At 58.4% G+C, this 16633-nt stretch overlaps 1 protein-coding gene across 1 annotated transcript; it reads left to right on the plus strand.

Annotated features, from left to right (window-relative positions):
• The first annotated feature begins 1061 nt into the window (after positions 1–1061).
• On the plus strand, positions 1062–16361 carry DNMT3B (DNA methyltransferase 3 beta). The gene is given in 20 exon segments (XM_041458255.1): positions 1062–1166; positions 4703–4829; positions 5516–5619; positions 6639–6709; positions 6711–6807; positions 7290–7478; positions 8591–8749; positions 9534–9641; positions 10269–10410; positions 10770–10898; positions 11320–11364; positions 11713–11792; positions 12076–12188; positions 12561–12744; positions 12986–13070; positions 13618–13763; positions 13922–14041; positions 14094–14366; positions 14995–15080; positions 16220–16361. Coding segments are annotated over 20 exon segments (2505 nt in total).
• The last annotated feature ends 272 nt before the right edge of the window (positions 16362–16633 follow it).

The raw sequence follows: 16633 nt of genomic DNA on the forward strand, positions 1-16633 counted from the left end.
TCCCGCCCACCCCTCCGGTCCCGTTGCAGCTTTGGGAGTTTCCCGCGGAAGCCCCGGGGGCGCGTCCCGGGACTGTCACGGAGGGGCCGGTGCGGGACCCCCCGCGACCCGCGGGGCCGAGCCGGGGCTGAGCCGGGGACTGCGGCGGGAGGGTCCCCTCGCTGATACGGCGAGGGATGGCTGCGGAGCGGGGGTGGTTCGGGGGGGCCGGGGTCCCCCTGCCCGGCTCGGTCGTCCCGGGCAGCGCCGCCTCCAGGCCGGGGGCACCGTGGGGAGCTGCCGGGGGTACCGGGACACGGTGGCGCTGCTGCCCCGGGCCGAACACCTTTGTTTTCGGTTCTCGGTCGGGGATCTGACAGCGCATCTTCCCTCTCTGTTGGCAGGAAAAGAAGTTCCCGGCGGCGCCTCGGGCGCGAAGCCTCCCCGGGACCGATCCGGAGGGACGGGGTGGCCGGAGCAGGTATCGACCGGAGGGCTGTGATGGCATCCGCCTCCTGCCGAGCCCGCGGGGAGCCTCCGGGGAGGGGAGATCATCGGAGAAGCAGGAATGAACTCTTCGGAGTGGCCCCAGCGTGGGGCACAAGTCGGGAAGCCGGGAGAGGGGAGCGGCGGGGGTCCCCCGGGCGAGTGGTGGTCCTGGGGCAAGAGGTGCTCCGGCACCGACCTCCCTCGGAACGGGAGAGGGCAAGGAGGGGGTGGCTGGAGCGTGCTGCCCTGAGCAGTACTGGTACTCTCCTTTCCTGCCTCAGTTTCCAGTTTCCAAATTTTTAATCAGCTGAGGAGGAGTGAGGCTGGGTATCCCAGTCCCACCGCTGTGGCTGCACGGGGCTGGACGGGCGGCCGTGGGGACAGCGAGGTGTCATTGTCATCTTTGGTCCTCTTGTTCAGGGGGAGAATGAAGCGGTGACGACTCCGGACAGAAGACTGGCCACCGCTGAGAGGGCCTCACCTGTGTTCAGAGCCCCCAGAGCCCCCAGAGCCTCCAGCCCTGCCCGCAGCTGCCGCCCGCCGGCAGCCCCTGCCCCACGCCGGGGGGCTCGGCCCGGCGGGATCCCGGCGGGATGAACATGGTAAAGAGCCCGAAGCCGCTGGAGCAGCGGCTGGCGGGGATGGTGGCTGTCCGGGAGACGTCTCCAGCCTGGTCTGCGCTGGGAGAGGAGGGGCCGGTTTGTGTTTTGTTCCTTTTCTTTAACCCAGCTTTTCTGAGAGGCAGCGGGGAGAGCCGGGGTGGGCGCCGAGGGCTGCGGGGGGAGCGGAGCGGGGCAGGAGGAAACCGGGGGAAATGGAGGGAAGTGCCGGAGCGGGAGAGCAGAGAGGCCAGGCACAGGAAGCGGGCAGGGGGAGCCTGCCCTTCGCCCCCTGCCCTTCCCAACGAGCACATCTGCGAAATCGGCGCCTTTCTTACGGAACTGCCAACCCAGCAACTCCTTTCTTCCCAGGATTAGAGGGAAATGTTCGGTTTGGGGAGACTTAAAGGCCATTAGTGTGCACCACAGCCCAGAGTCAGCCCGGCCATTAGGGTCCTTTATTTCTTTTTGTTATTCAAACAGGGCTTGGGCGATGGCTCCATCCCAGCCATGGGTAAAGCTTCCCTCCAGCCTTTTGATATGCATGCCCCTGTCTGGAGGCAAAGTCCGAAACCTCCCCACCTCCTGGGGACATGCACCTGATAACAGGGCGGCCTCTTTTCCCAGCAAGGAAAACTGAAATCAGCCTGGGCCAGGCTGGAGGAGCAGCCCCGGGAGCAGGGGCAGGGGTCCAGTCCAGAGCATGGCCCGGCCAGGTGAGCCCTGCCCACCCTGCCCTCTCTGCCAGGTGAGCCCAGCCATCCTGCCCACTCTGCCTGCTCTGCCCGCTGCAGGGTGGCCAGCAGTCCTGGCCAGGCAGGGACCAGAATTCTCTCTAAGCAGTTAATACTGTGGCATGGTCTTTAACCAATCTGGCAAATCTTAAAGAAACTGGTATTGCAAAATGAGGGCGGGCTGTGGAGTCAGCGGGTTCATTGTCTTCTCGGGTGGGATTTGGCTGCAGGGCACGTCCTGGTCACCAGGCAGTGCCGGGGCTGCCGCTGGTGCCGGGCTCTTGGGGAGCTTTCGGCAATGGAGCTGGAATTGTGCATTATTTGCCTCCTCATGGATTCCCGTCTGGAGTGCATGGCTGTGGAGCAGCCGGTGTGTTTGCAGGGCGCTGGGCAATGCAAACACTGCAGGGTTGGTCTCCCATGAGCCAGCCCATGTGAGGGCAGTGCTCTGTTTCTTATTATTAATGCCCTCAGTGCACATGTTGGTGTGTTATTGCGAGGGGAGGCGAGGACAAAGAACCAAGCCTTCCTCCCGAGCAGGAGGGGCTGAGCTCACAAGGATGTGGCTCCTGCAGGGGAGCCTGGCTGGTCAGTGGGCAGCAGGATGGGCTCACGTCCCTTCAGCACTTGGTGCAAACAGCAGGAGAAGGGGTGGGAATTGCAGTCGTGCTGCATAGGATTAGGATTTTGCGAGAGGCACTTTAAATGAGCAGTTTATGCCATGGTCTGCTGTTCCCTTTCCTGTCAGAGGATGGTGACGGGATGTCCTCAAGTGATCCTGGGCAGTGCAGCTGGAGAAGGGCACGAACCAAGCAGGGAGCTGACGTGCCTGTGCTCACGGCAGCGCCTGTGGCCCGTGCCATGGACCCACAGAGCTGTGACCTGTGGGTCTCTGCTCTGCCAGCCAGCAGCTCCTTCCAAAGGGATAACCCTTTTTTTCTCACTTTATAACTGAAATAAAAGCCGTGTGGGAGCTCCCTAAGCACGTGGCAAAGCTGAGCTAGGGGCATCAGGTGTTCAGTCCTGGCTGTGTCCCTGGGGAGACCTGGCCACTATGTCACCTCAGCCCTTCACTTCCCCAGTGCTAGGCTGACAGGACACCCTTGCCTGGTGTGCTGGACATGAGGCAGTCGTGGGGCTGAGGAAGGAAAAGCCATTTTGAAGTGCAAGTTTGAACTTCCTGGACTCAGGTTCCTGACAAAGGAATGAATGCAGAGGTCGTCTGAGAGTCCTAGTGGAGTTTTGTGGGTGCAGATGTTTGGGAGGGCTGGGAGATATCCTTGCCTGCTTCTGTCCTCCCTGAATCTTACCTGCTTCATGCAGCTCCATCTCCTTGTACCTTCTGGTTCAGATCACCCTCATGCTGGGAGAGCAGCCTCCCTGTAGGGATTCCCAAGGGAGATTCACTTTTTGGTGAGTTGTGCTGGTTTTGGTGGCAGCATTGCTGCCAGTCATAGCTGCTGCTGCTCCGCAGCACTGTGGGCTGAGGAGGGGGAGCAGACCAGGAGGAGCTGGCCCTGACCTGGCTGTGCTGTGCCGGGGTAGATTGCTGCATCCTGGAGCATCTGGGACCATGTGGGACCATCCGCCGGGGCCGGGGGCAGGCGGCGAGTCTGGGCAGCTCCCAGGAATTGTTTGCTGGGTCTGGGAGCAGATGTGCTGCAGCAGAGGGATCTCTGCACACACAGCTGTGGGGGGTTATGCAGCGTCTGGTGCCATTCCTCTCCTCCTCCCTTTGTCCAGGGCGGAGGCAGTATGTGCACCGAGGTTTCTGCCTGTGGAGGTGGGTGCTGGACACCTGTTTTTCTTTGTGTTTGAGTGTTACCAGGTTTTTAACTCTGCCCTCTGCATCCAAAACATCAAACTCCAACTGGTCTTTGTTTGTCGGAGGTGCTGACAGATGATTTCAAAGCAGAAATCTCAATTGTTAGGGCAGTGCTTGGAGGTGACGCAGAACGAGAGTGACACAGAAGGGGCGGTGGGCTTGAGCTGGGGTCTCTCTGGGGCTGAGGGGGTGTTACTTTGGCTTCCTAACAGGGCTGTAGGTGGGCAAAGCCCTGCGAGCTTCTCAGCTCTTGAGTTACGTGCTGCTGAAATGACTGTGCTGCTGAAGAGGCAAGTTGCAGCACAGACCCATAGCCCGGCAGTGAGGCAGCACAGTTCATGGCATCCGGGTGCCTCTGGGAGAGCTGGGAGCTTCCACTTCAGAAAACAGGAGCCAGGGAGGGCACCCAGGGGAAGGCAGCAAGCAAGGCGAGCCCCAGCTCAGCAGAGGACACCGGAGGATGCACAGCCCTCTGCTTTGCCCCTTCACCCTTGGGCAGGGCAGCTGAGGCCAAGAGCCGGGGGCAGGAGGAGTTTTCTCCCTTGGAGAGAGTTTAATGCAGGCTCCAGGACTTTGCCCCCCATGGCGGGCTGCCTGCCTGTCCTGCTGCTGCGGGAACAGCCCACCCACCTCTGGGCGTGCTGGGCAGCTGGAACACAGGGAGGCTGGTGGCCCAGGGGTGGGCTGGCCCCAGGGGTGGGCTGGCCCCTGGTTTCTACAGGATAGCCGGGAAGTGCAACTTCCCTCCAGACAGAGTGACCTGGGGCTCGGCAGCTCCGAGCCAGCATACAGATGTTGGGGGAAAACCAGGTGTGTCCCTAAGGATAAGTGGGTTGCACCTGGGACCTCTTTTAGATGGAGCTGATTGACCTTTAGGGCCACCACGTTTGTGTGGAGGTTATGTGTATGTACAGCAAGTGCTGTTTATTTCCCAGGACTTTTAGTTGCATCTCCAGTCAGACCCCTCTGCTAAGGGCACAAAGTTAAAGCTGGCTCAAGGACCTCACTCTGTCTGCTCTGCCCTCTTTGGGGCTTCCTTGCACAGCTGAATTTCCTTTCCATTCTGGCTTCTACAGGCAACCATGAAAAAGGACAAGAGCCACGGGCAGGATGAGGCAGACTGTAGGGCAAAGCTGATCCTCATCAACAGGGACAATGCACCTGGCGTTGTTCTGGAGGCGAATGGGAAGCCCAGCACTCCAGGTGAGGGTCACCACACTGAGCCCAGAGTGCTCCAAGCATGCACAGGGATGGGGATGTCACAGCCTCTGTCCCACGCCTTGCTGGGGGATGAAGTGCTGTGGCTGTGGCCAGAGTCCCCCCATGACCCCACTGGATTTCTGTGATCCAGGAGCACACTCAGGCCATGCTGTGGTTGTGGGAATGGGTGCCACACTGGGATGCTGGCTTCGCCCCCCATAGTTTAACCTCCATGGAGTGAGGAAAGCAGGGGAGCCCCTCCAGCCTGAGGGATGCCATTGACCTGAGGGGCTGCATCTCTGCTCCTGGGATTCTTCAGTCAGGGTTCCCAAATCCCACCTCTTGGGTTCACAAGGTCCTGCTGCAAATGACTTGGTGACAAGCCCGGAAGAGCTGGCATGTGGCCTCCTTGTGCTTCTGAGCTTTCAGGAACAGGGGAGTGGATAAGAATGTCCCTATGCTTGCTGCTAGTCCCTCCCAGTTTTAGGGACAGGTGGGTGATCTGGGGCTGTGGTGCCACGGTGGGGAGCCCCGGGGACACCACTTGTCTCTGCCCCCAGCCACGTTTCTCTGAGATGAGGTTTTGGTGCCTCCAGATTGTGCTGTGGGAGCAGTGGGAGGCTGGGGCATGCAAGTACACGGCCAGGAGGGCTTGCAGAGCCTGAGGCTGCTCTGTCTTGTCTGCACAGATTCCAGGGGCCTGGGGCTGCTGCCCCTGAAGAAGGAGAAGAACAGCAATGGAGACCTCTCCAAGGAGGACCTGGCCTGGCCACTTGATCTGCCAGTGCAGCGGGTAAGTGAACACCTAGGGTGCTTTTTTGGGGGCTGTCTGTGGGTGGTATCTGGTGCCAGAATCCTCATCTCTTTCCTTCTGGGCTTCTCTTGTGCTCAATGCCAGAGGAACAGTCCAGTGATGAATGCAATACTCACAGCGTAATGTTTTAATATTTAAATTCCTGCTTCTCATGATACAGCAGTAGGAGGGGGTGGTGTGGCATGCAGCAATGGCCATTACATGTTGCAGAAGCCTAATAAAATATACTGATATTTTCTTTAAAGTCTTGGCTGTATTGATACACTGAAGCAGCTCATGCCTCCCACTGTTGGGGTGAGCTGCTTTTAGCTGCTGTGGGCTGGACCCCAGTTTCACTCACCCTCTTTTGTTGACAAACCTCCAGGGTCTGGAAGCATTTTTGCCTTCTGGCTTTATTGTTTTGAGTTAGAATTAAAAGCCAAGGCTGGAGATCTGCCTGAGATGAGGCAGCTTCCAAAAGAAAGAGCCATAAATCCAGTGGGTGAAAATTGATCTTTCCTACTGTTTAGTTTGGGGGCTCTCCACTGCAAAATCTCATTTAATTTTGAACCTCTGTTATGCTGGGTGCAGGCAGCAAGTCTGGGCTGGACTGTGACTCTGACCACCAGGGAAGGGCTGCCCTGGGTGCTGCTGCAGGGCTGCTGTGGGAAAGAGCACCCATGGGAGAGTGAGAGCATCCAGGGTGTGTGAGTGGTCCATGCCCGTCCTGCCGTGGTCTGTGGTTCTGGCATCCCAGTCCTCTCAGCTGTGGCTCCTGCTCTCTCTATCATTCTGGGTGCAATGGGCTGCAGCAGTGGGGCTCCTCAGCCTTACAGAGATGCTGTGGAGCAGAAAGTTGCCCAAAGGGGCTCAGCACAAAGTGCCTCCAGCATCCATTTGTCTCCTCTCACCTTCCCCAGGGCACTCCCTGTGGTGCTCAGCACCATGAGGCACAGACTGTCCGTGTCCCAGTGTGAGGAGGGCACCCATGCTGTGGCCCCCCTCTGTTCTGGTATCAGGTGCAACCCTGGGGCAGGGCTGGGTGGGAGAGCAGCCTCAGGCAGAAGCCTCAGGCAGAAGCCCACCCTGTGCCTCCCGTTGCAGGCAGGGCGGACCCGGCAGGAGATGCGGCTCAAGGACCCAGCATGCAGTGTGGAGCCTCTCAGGGACCTGCCAACTCCCGTGCGGGTGAGGGTCTGGCAGGGCCAGGGCTTCCCTGAGGCTTCCCTTGTGCTCCAGGCACCTGCACTGCTGCTGTGCCCTGGTCAAGTGTCTTCAGAGATGGTGCAGCCTCCCTGTGCCTCAGTTTCCTCTGTGAAGGGGTGTTTTTGTGCTGCATTTTGCCCCTGCTATGAACTGGGTGCATTGAGCACCCTGGGGTGGATTTGGGACAGGAAAATGGGAGGGGGCAGTGGTGCACCGTTTGCTCTGGGCCTGGCAGGTAGAAGCAGAGCAGCTCTCCTGCAGATGCCCCCGTTAAGGGCTTTTCTCTCTATTCATGGCTGCAGTGGTGCCCTCACTCCCTGGCTGCCCCTCTCCAATCCCAGCTGCAGAGCTGGGGGATGACACGGGGCTGGGTGTGATGTGGGGATTGGGGGTGATGTGGGGCAGGTCTCTGCTCCCCCTGTCCCTCTTCCTGCTGCACTCATGCTCCTGCCTCCGCCATGCAGAGCTCCAGGCGTCGCTCCGCTGTGCCCACGCCCATGACCATCGACCTGACAGAGGAAGACTCCCAGGACTCATCCCAGAGCAGCAGCACACTCTCGGGTAGCAGCTCCCAGGAGGGGCAGAACGGCTCTGCTGAGCTGGGGGCCGAGGAGGCAGAGAGCAGAGACATGGGCATGGCGCTGGAATACCAGGTACGGAGGGGCTGAGCTCTGCTCCTGCACCCACCATGGTGTGGGGCAAGGATGAGCCTCAGTGGCTTGTCCCAAAACAAACTGGGAAACCTCAGTGCTGTTTCTCCTGCCCACCCATCCCTGATGCCTAGTGGTGCCAGGCTGTCTCCATCTATCAGGCTTGGGTGCTTTGGGGGACCAGCCCTGCCAAGCTGCCACTGGTGCCACACGTGGGCCCCCCGAGACACACGAGCGTGCCGGGTGCTGTGCCCTGCTCAGACAGGCAGTTGCATGTGCAGAAAACGTTTCTGTCGGGGATGCTGGAGAGAAGCAAAGCTGCTGGGGCTGCAGAGCAGGATTTGGTGCCTGGGGGCCGCAGGGCAGGGCCCCAGACTTGTAGGAATTGGGCAATTGCATCTTGCTGCATAATTAAGTACGTAATTGCAGAACAAAGCTGGGAAGGAGGGCTCTGCAGGCAGAGAGGTGACTTTTCTCCGTGTGAGGTTCCTTGCTGTGCACAGCACCCAGCGTGGCCTGCGATTCTTGGCTCTTTTTTTTCTTCTCTGTTTTAGTTCTGCCACATTTCCTGCTTTCCCCAGCAGGAAAAGAGGAGGGTGGGTGGGTGTCCTCTCCCTGGGGTGCAGCCACACCACGCAGGCTGAGCTGTGAGTTCTGTGAGGGGGCTGTTCTGTGCCAAGGAGGAGCCTCATCTGCTGAGGGCACCCAGGGAACAGCCTTGGTGCAAGGCTTCCCCGTGTGTGCCGAGACCCTGGGAGGGCAGGCAGGAGTGGACACGCACGGGGCCCGCTGCCAGGTGGGCTGTGCAGGATGGAGCACGCACCACGCCGTGTGCCAGGCACGGGCTCAGCGTGGCGCTGGCACACACAGGCCTCCCCACCAAGCTTCAGCATGGATCAGGGCTGGGATACAGTGCTGCCAGGGGGGAATGGCTTGGCCCTGTGCTTGAGGGAGGGGTTGCAGTTGTTGGAGATCACTGCACAGAGGTTCCACACGCGTGACACACATGGCGACACACCAGGGCTGTCCCCTGTGCTCCAGGGCTCCCCTGACCAACTGCCCAGACAAAATGGGGAATTTGTACTTTTGGCTGATCTGTTGTGTTGTGCTTTCAGGATGGGAAGGAATTTGGAATTGGGGAGCTTGTCTGGGGAAAGATCAAAGGTTTTTCCTGGTGGCCTGCGATCGTCGTCTCCCACAGAGCCACGGCCAAGCGCCAGGCGGTCTCGGGCATGCGGTGGGTGCAGTGGTTTGGAGACGGGAAGTTCTCCGAGGTAAGAGAGAGCTTAGACTCTGTTTTGGCCCAGCCCAAAACACCCTTCCCTGCACGTCTCTGCCCCACTCCTGAGGCTGGCTGTGGGGGTGGATGTGCTCCTGCAGCCTCCCAGGCCTCCCCTCCCAGTGTTAAGCATGGCCAGGCCCTGGAAGGTTCTCATGGCTCTGGTGTCTGTAACTAATGACTGGTATGTTGGTGACAACGTCCAGACATGGAGACATCTGCCTGACCACTTCAGAGGTTTTTGTCCATGCTCCAGAGCTTTCCCTGTTACTCACTGTCTGGGGAGGGATGTGCCCTCAGAGCCCCTCACAGAATCAGAATATCCTGAATTGGAAAGGACCCACAAGGATCTTCGAGTCACACTCCTTCCCTGCACAGGACAGCCCTAAAATCCCACTATATGCCCAAGAGTGTCACCCAAACTCTCCTTGAGCTCTGTCAGGCTCCTGCCATGACCACTTCCCTGGGGTCTGTGTTCTAGTGCCCAACCGTGAACCTTTTCCTAATATCCAATGAGGATATTTCCTATATCCAATGAGGATGCCAACCCCTCCCACGCTGCAGGCAGGAGGGAGGAAGTGCTGTGCTGGTGTCACACCAGCAGTGCCGGCAGAGGGTGCAACCCACCCGTCCTTGTCACGCTGCTGCTCTTGGCAAAGCTGCCTCTGGGCTTCCTCCTGTGGCCACAGTGCTGGAGCTGGGGACTGCACAGGGCTGGGGGGATATGGCCCAGCAGGGCATTCCCATCTCACAGGTGAGGTCTTGGTGCTCTCTCCCAGGTTTCTGCAGACAAACTGGTGGGATTGATGGCCTTCAGGCAGCATTTCAATTCCTCCACGTTCAACAAGCTGGTGTCCTACCGCCGTGCCATTTACCACGCTCTGGAGGTAAGCACCAGGGGTGGGGGGAGTGGGTGAGGAGGTGCCAGAGGAACCAGCTGGGCTGGGGGGCCAGTGGGATGGGGTGCAGCAAAACCCTCCTTTCACTGCTGAGATTATTTCCAAGTGCAGCTGTAGGGACAGATTCTGCTTATCCTGAGGGTTTAGGGGTAGCTGCTGCTGCTCCAGGGTCTCACTGCTCCAGAACCCCGGGCCAGACTCCCTGTGAGGGCTTGGACATGGCAGCATCATGGCAGTGCCAGGCTGGCCAGAGGTGTCCCAGGTCAGTGCAGGATGCCCTTTGAAGTGCAGGCCCACAGGCATCTCCTCTGCCTTTTCTTCCTGGCACTTGCCATGGGGCAGAATCTGGGCAAGAGCTTTGGCTGGGCTGTCCCTGCTTCTGGCTCCATTGGGGCTGGTGGAGGACATTGCAGGGATGGAGGCACTGGGCTGTGGCCAAGGGCAAACCCAGAGTGGGAATCCATCAGCTGCCGCCATCCCAGGGCCACCAAGCTCTGTGTGTGTGTGTGTGTGCGCTGGGTGGGGAGGAGGCCTTGGGCTGTGGCCCTGGAAGGCTGTGGCTGCTCCCCTGAAAGAGACCACCCTGTCACCCTGTCTGCTGCCCATCCTCATCAGGTGGCCCGGAGCCGGTCGGGGAAGACGTTTACAACTGGCCCCAGGGAATCACTGGAGGAGCAGCTGAAGCCCATGATCGACTGGGCAATCACTGGCTTCAAACCCCTGGGGCTCAAGGGACTGCGGCCACCCAAAGGCTCAGGTGAGGTGGTGGCATCAGCTGGCTGGGGGCTGGTGGGGGGCTGGCATGGACAGTGGTCACTGGGGGCTGCCCCTGGCTGAGCCTGCTCACCCTGTGCTGTGGCCATGCTAGTCCAGTCCCAAGGGGGTCCTAGAGCTTCTCTCTGGGACTCTCAGTGGCATTGCAAAAAGCTGGAGCAAAGCACCCTCCAAGCCCCATGGAAATCAGACCTGGCAGAGCCTTGTGCCATGTGAGGACCTGGGTGGTTAGGAAGGGTCCTGCTGTGGCTGGGGTGAGACCTGGCAGGGCTTGGCAGGAGGTGCCCTGGGCTGGTCCTGAAGCTGGAGGCTTGTACTTAAAGAGGTTCCTTTTCCTTGCAGAGAATGGGGTGCTGAGGAATGGGACAGAGGAGGTGGTGTCCCTTGAACAGTGTCCCCCCACCAAGAGGCTGAAGACCTACCCCTGCAACAGCAGCAAGGAGCAGCGTGTGGAAGAGGACCAGACCCGAGGTAACCAACAGAGAGAGCTGGGGAATGGCTTGGCCTGGGCTGTGCACCCCAAGAGCACTGGGAAACCATTCTGGCAAAGGGCTTGGCTCTTCCCAGGAGCCATGAGCCTGGTTTCTGAAGGCAGAAGCTTTTGTGGTCTGGTGGTGCTGACTTGTGTCTCACAAGACACCAGCAAACCCAACTGCAAGACATGGGCTGCCCCCACCAGTGGCTCAGCTTGGAGCACAACCATGTGCTGCTACACTGAGCTCTAATATCTCCATCAGTGCAAGGATGTGGGCTTTGCACCAAAATCTCTCAGCAAAGCTGGAGTAGTTCTAATGCAAGAAATAAGGCACCTGTAAGCAGAGTGCATTTAAAGTTTGTAACACAAAGAATGATAATGTCTCTTTTTTTTTTTTTTTCTCCCCAATTTATAAAGAGCAAATGGTTTCTGAAGTTACGAACAACAGCGGGAAGCTGGAAGGTAAAGGCTGGCCCTGTCTCTCCTTGGAAGAGGTGTGAGGTGCTGGGGGTGCCCAGCAAGGGTCGTGGGTCCCTTTTCAACTGCACCATGTAGGAGGGGGACAGGGTGGTCATGGGGGGACAGGGTGCTCAGGGGGACAGGGTGCTGAGCAGATCCTCCATGGGAGCCACAGCCGCGTCTGGATACAGTTCCAAGGGCAGGCCCCATTTGGGTGCAGTTCTGAGCGCAGCCTTTATCCAGCCACGCTCCGAGGCCAGGCTCCAGCCTCTGCAGCCTGTGGTGGGTGTAAGGGGGCCCTGCCCTGGGTGCTCCCTGCCCTGGGTGAGCGCAGCTCTCTCTGTCCCACAGAGAGCTGTTTGTCCTGCGGGAGGAGGAACCCGGCCACCTTCCACCCGCTGTTCAAGGGGGGCCTCTGCCAGACATGCAGGGTAAGTGCTGCTGTGCTGGGGCTGAGTGAGAGCCTGGGGCCTGAGGGTGGGGCTGGGATCCAGCCAGTGCTGCTGGGATCCGGGCTGGCTGTGCCAGGTCCTGGCCATGCTGTGTCTCCCATGGAGCTGTCCCTTGGCATGTCCTCACCACCGTGAAACACTGAGGATGTCCATCTCCAAAATCTCAGCCTGCACTGAGAATGAAGCAAAGCTGTGTTCTCCACCGTCTGAGCAGGGTTCCTGATCCTCTGTCCTTCTCTGCTCCTGGATGTCCTTTTGCTAGGATAGATTCCTGGAGTACTTCTACATGTATGATGAAGATGGGTACCAGTCCTACTGCACCGTCTGCTGCGCTGGCAAGGAGCTGCTGCTCTGCAGCAATGCCAGCTGCTGCAGGTGAGCCCCATGTCTCTGCTCTTGGGGCTGAGGGCCTGGCATCATTCCCAGGGAGTTGCAGGATCCTCCATGAGCCTGGGCAGGGGCTGTGCTTCTCCCCAGTTGGCTGCCATGCAGCATATCCCAACACAGGCTACTTGCCCTTACTGAGCCAGGTATCTCCTGAATAAGCCCTGTGGAGGTTGGCTGGAGACTTACCCATGCCTTGGTCACCAGCTTGTGTTAGCAGCCCTAAAAACCAGGGCACTGCCTGGAAAAATATCCTGTAAAATGGTGGGGGCTCTGGTCCATGGCAGGGGAGACTCCAGGAGAAGTTGGGGTGACCAAAGGGGTTGCTGGGGTGACAAGCACAAGCTGTTGTGGTTTGGGCAGGTGCTTCTGTGTGGAGTGTCTGGACGTGCTGGTGGGGCGAGGGACGTCATCCAGAGTAAAAGAGCAGGAGCCCTGGAACTGCTACATGTGCCAGCCCCAGCAGAGCCGCGGCGTGCTGCAGCGCCGGCAGGACTGGAACACTCGCCTGCAGGACTTCTTCACCAGTGACAAGGGACAGGAATATGTAAGGGCTGGGGGCAGGGAGCCTGATGTGCTGGGATATGGGGGAGAGGGTCACTAAGGGCAGGGTGCGCTACCTGGATTTCCTCTTCCCTCTGCCTTGGTCTTGTTCACCCACCCTTTCCAAGGGTGCCAGGCTCTTGGTCCCGCAGATGCTCTCCTGAAGGTGGAGGTGCTGCATTCAGAGCCTAATGGGACAATGCAGCACTGCCAGGGCTGGGGCTTCATGGCTGTCTCCATTGCAGGCTGCACCCAAAATCTACCCAACAGTTCCTCCAGCGAAGAGGAGACCAATTCGAGTGCTCTCGTTGTTCGATGGGGTGACAACAGGTGAGGCAGTAGGGAGGCACTGCTGGGCAGCTCTTAGCACTGGGCATTGGGGATGAATCATTCCGTGGGCTCAAACCTGTCTCTAAAGGCTTGGTGGGGAGGAGTGGGTGAAAGCAGTGACATCCCCATCAGAGGAGGGATGAGGGCAGGGTCTCCCTTTGCTGCTGGACAGGGTTATGGAGGAAAGGAGGGATGGAGGGAGGGCATATGTGGGCACCTCACAGAGGTGCCACATTCCTGCTGTGCCAAGAGTGATCTGGGGTGGCTGGTTCCCTTGAGAAGCCAGAGCTGTGGGAACACCAGTAATCTGTAACTCTGAAGTGCCTGAGGGCAACTGGTTTGGATCAGTTCACTCAGCTCTGGCATTCTTCTTTCTGGGAGCAAGCCTGCCTGGAGGAATGGGTCAAATAAAAGTTTACTCACCCTGAAGTGCTGTTTGACTACACCCACCTAGGACATCCAGGAGCAGCCACATCGAGCGGTGCTGACGAAGGAGACTTGGAGGCTAAAGAGAGCAGTGCCACCTCAGACCTCTGTCCGTTGGCAGGGTACACGGTGCTGAAGGACTTGGGCATCCAAGTGGAGAAGTACATTGCCTCAGAGATCTGTGAGAAGCCCATCGCCACGGGCAAAGTGCGGCCTGAGGGCAACATCACCTACGTGCACGATGTCAGGAACATAACCAAGAGAAATGTGAGCTCTGCTTCTGCGGGAGCCTGAGGGACATGGCACCATGGGGGCAGGGGTCTCACCCCGCCAGCTCTGGGACAAGCTTGTGCCCTGCCCCATCGGGGAGGAGAGACCCATTTCTGTGGTATCACCTAACGGTCTGGATTGTCTGTTCTCTGTAGATTGAGGAGTGGGGTCCTTTTGACCTGGTGATCGGTGGAAGCCCCTGCGACGACGTCTCCCTTGTCAATCCAACCAGGAAGGCGCTGTTTGGTAAGGCTGCTTTGCCTCTGCTGGGCTGCGTACCTTGGGATGTTTCTGGGCTGTGGAGCCACTTCATGGGTGGTGGTTCAGCCGCAGGCTGTGTTGGTATTGGTGATGGGCTGTCTCCATACCCATCTTGGTGGGGAGGGCAGCCAGGCCCCCCAGCCCGTGCCCCAGCTGGTCCCAACCTGCTGCTCGGCTTTTTTCCCCACAGAAGGAACCGGGCGGCTGTTCTTCGAGTTCTACCACCTGCTCAACTACGCTCGTCCCAAGGCGGGCGAGGAGCGGCCCTTCTTCTGGATGTTTGAGAACGTGGTGGCCATGAGGATCAATGACAAGAGGGACATTTCCCGGTTTCTGGAGGTAGGGATTGCTGACAGCTGTGGGAAAGGCGTTGGAGCAGGTGACATTTGCTGGGCTGTGCAGGCTGTGCTGGGTGTGAGGGTCTGGCTATGGTTTCCTGTGGCCCTGATGCTGGAAAACCCCCTGCCTGGTGCACATGCCAAGGAATCAAGTTTAGTCTTGGCTCTGGATCCTCCCCTCTGGCTTTCATCAGGTCAAACCCAAGCACAAGTCCTCTGGGGGAGGGGTTTTGCCAGCCTTGCAGAAAGCATCTGTTCCCAGCAATGCCTGTTATTTCTAGGGAGAGGGGGGTCAGGGACTGGGAAGGAGTTTAACTCTGTGGTAGCCAGGTTGAGTTGTGAGTCAGCAGGGACCACTGGTGTAAAATCACCATTGAAGGCCGATCCTGGTTCATGGGAACCAGCACTGAGCATCCTGTGATGGTCAATAGCTGCTGGCCATGGCCTGGGAGCTCATGTGGCCACCCAAGCTGTTCTCTGGTGTGAAACAGGGTTTGTGGGAGACACAACATTTTGAGGATTTCTTGACGAGTTAAGTCCCTGCAGTGCAGTGGGAAGGCCTGTTCATGCAGGAGAGAATCAAGCCAACATTTCCTCCTACTTTTATTTCCCCTCTTTTTGGCTTGCAGTGTAACCCAGTTATGATTGATGCAATCAAGATATCAGCTGCCCACCGAGCTCGTTACTTCTGGGGTAACCTCCCTGGGATGGACAGGTAATCAGTCAGTCTGCTGTCCTCTTGGATCTCTCACGGTGGTTTTGGTTTGTTTTGTAGTGCCCATTTGTGTGGATTTTTTTGTCTCCCTGGCTCTAAGCCCAGCTCCTGGGAGCGGAGAGCTAGAGCTCCCGCAGGGGCAGCTGCCCTGCAGTGATGTGCACATGATAATTAATGCTCTTACTAATAAGCAATGATGAGACTGCGGGGGAAAAGTGTAGCAGCATCCCCTGCCCTGGCCCTGAAGGTTTTGGAGGGAGGAGTGATGGGGCTTGCTCAGGATGCTCTGGTGGGTCTGGCTGGCGGTGCACACGTGGTCTGCCTTTGGGGTCAGCCCAGGCTGATGTGGGGTGCTGTATGGCAGCCCTTGTCCTGGTCAGTGCCTGGTTGTGGGTTTATGGAAGGAAACTCACTGGCTGCTGTGGCTGTGGTGGGTGGTGTGGGGGAGCTCACACCACAGCCAACAGCTGCTGTGGCAAAGCATGAGTGCTCCCTGCTCCACACTTCACACCCTGAATTCATGGCAAAATACAGCAGAAGGACTGGGAGCAGATGAATCCAATTACAAGCAGTCCATTACACCAAGTATGTGTGACAGAACCTGGAGGTTTGGCCCTGTGGATGCTTCTGGCCAGTAAACACAAGACTGGGATTAAATACTTTTGCTTGCTTATTTAAATTGCCAGTTTTTGTTGGAGTTAACACTGAGCTAAAGCCATTTGAAAGTAAAATAACAATTCCAAGCCTTTGTCATGTGAAATGGCTGTTGGACTTTCATCTGTCTGATTGTAAGGGAAGTGCCCAGCCCATGACTCAGAGCTACTCAGTCCTATCTCCATGGAGTAGCCCTGGGGCAATGCTTGCAGAGGTGCTACTGAGCAGAGGCAGGCGGGATGCCCAGCCACAGGAGCCTTGCCAGGAAATTCAACAAGGTGCAGGGCACTGGGGATGGTGGGAAGCCACAGCCTGGCCCCATCCAGAACTGCTCAGGTTGCGTGGGGCTGGAGAGCTGAATCCTCTCCCCATAGGAGATTCCTGATACTCACTGTCTTTGGGTAGCCTGGGAGTGGTGCTGCCCAGGGAAAGGGATTCCTGCTCCTGCTCTGCCTCACCTGCCCTCTCCTGCCTCTGCTCCTCAGGATCTTTGGCTTCCCCCTGCCCTACACGGATGTCTCCAACATCAGCCGCGGGACTCGCCAGAAGCTGCTGGGAGGATCGTGGAGCGTCCCTGTCATCCGACACCTCTTCTCCCCACTCAAGGATTACTTTGCCTGTGAATAGCCTGTGAAGAGTGTCCCTCGTCTCTCTGGTAACGATGCACAGCACCGCTGCTGTGGCGGGAGAGGGACGGGCACGGCCACCGGACTGCCAGGGCCCCGTCCCTCGCTGGGGACGGCAGCCTGGCCCCGCCGGGAGAGCCCAGGAATGTCTGTAACCAAAGAACCTGGCAGGGCAACTTCTTTAAAGAGACTAACAGTGATCCGTAGTAGGAAATGATGGACGAAGCTTTAATTACCCAGCACACGAAGCTCTATGCATCACTGATGGGATGG

Source organism: Pyrgilauda ruficollis, unplaced genomic scaffold, assembly GCF_017590135.1.
Source record: "Pyrgilauda ruficollis isolate IOZ18807 unplaced genomic scaffold, ASM1759013v1 scaffold127, whole genome shotgun sequence".
NCBI lineage: Eukaryota > Metazoa > Chordata > Aves > Passeriformes > Passeridae > Pyrgilauda > Pyrgilauda ruficollis.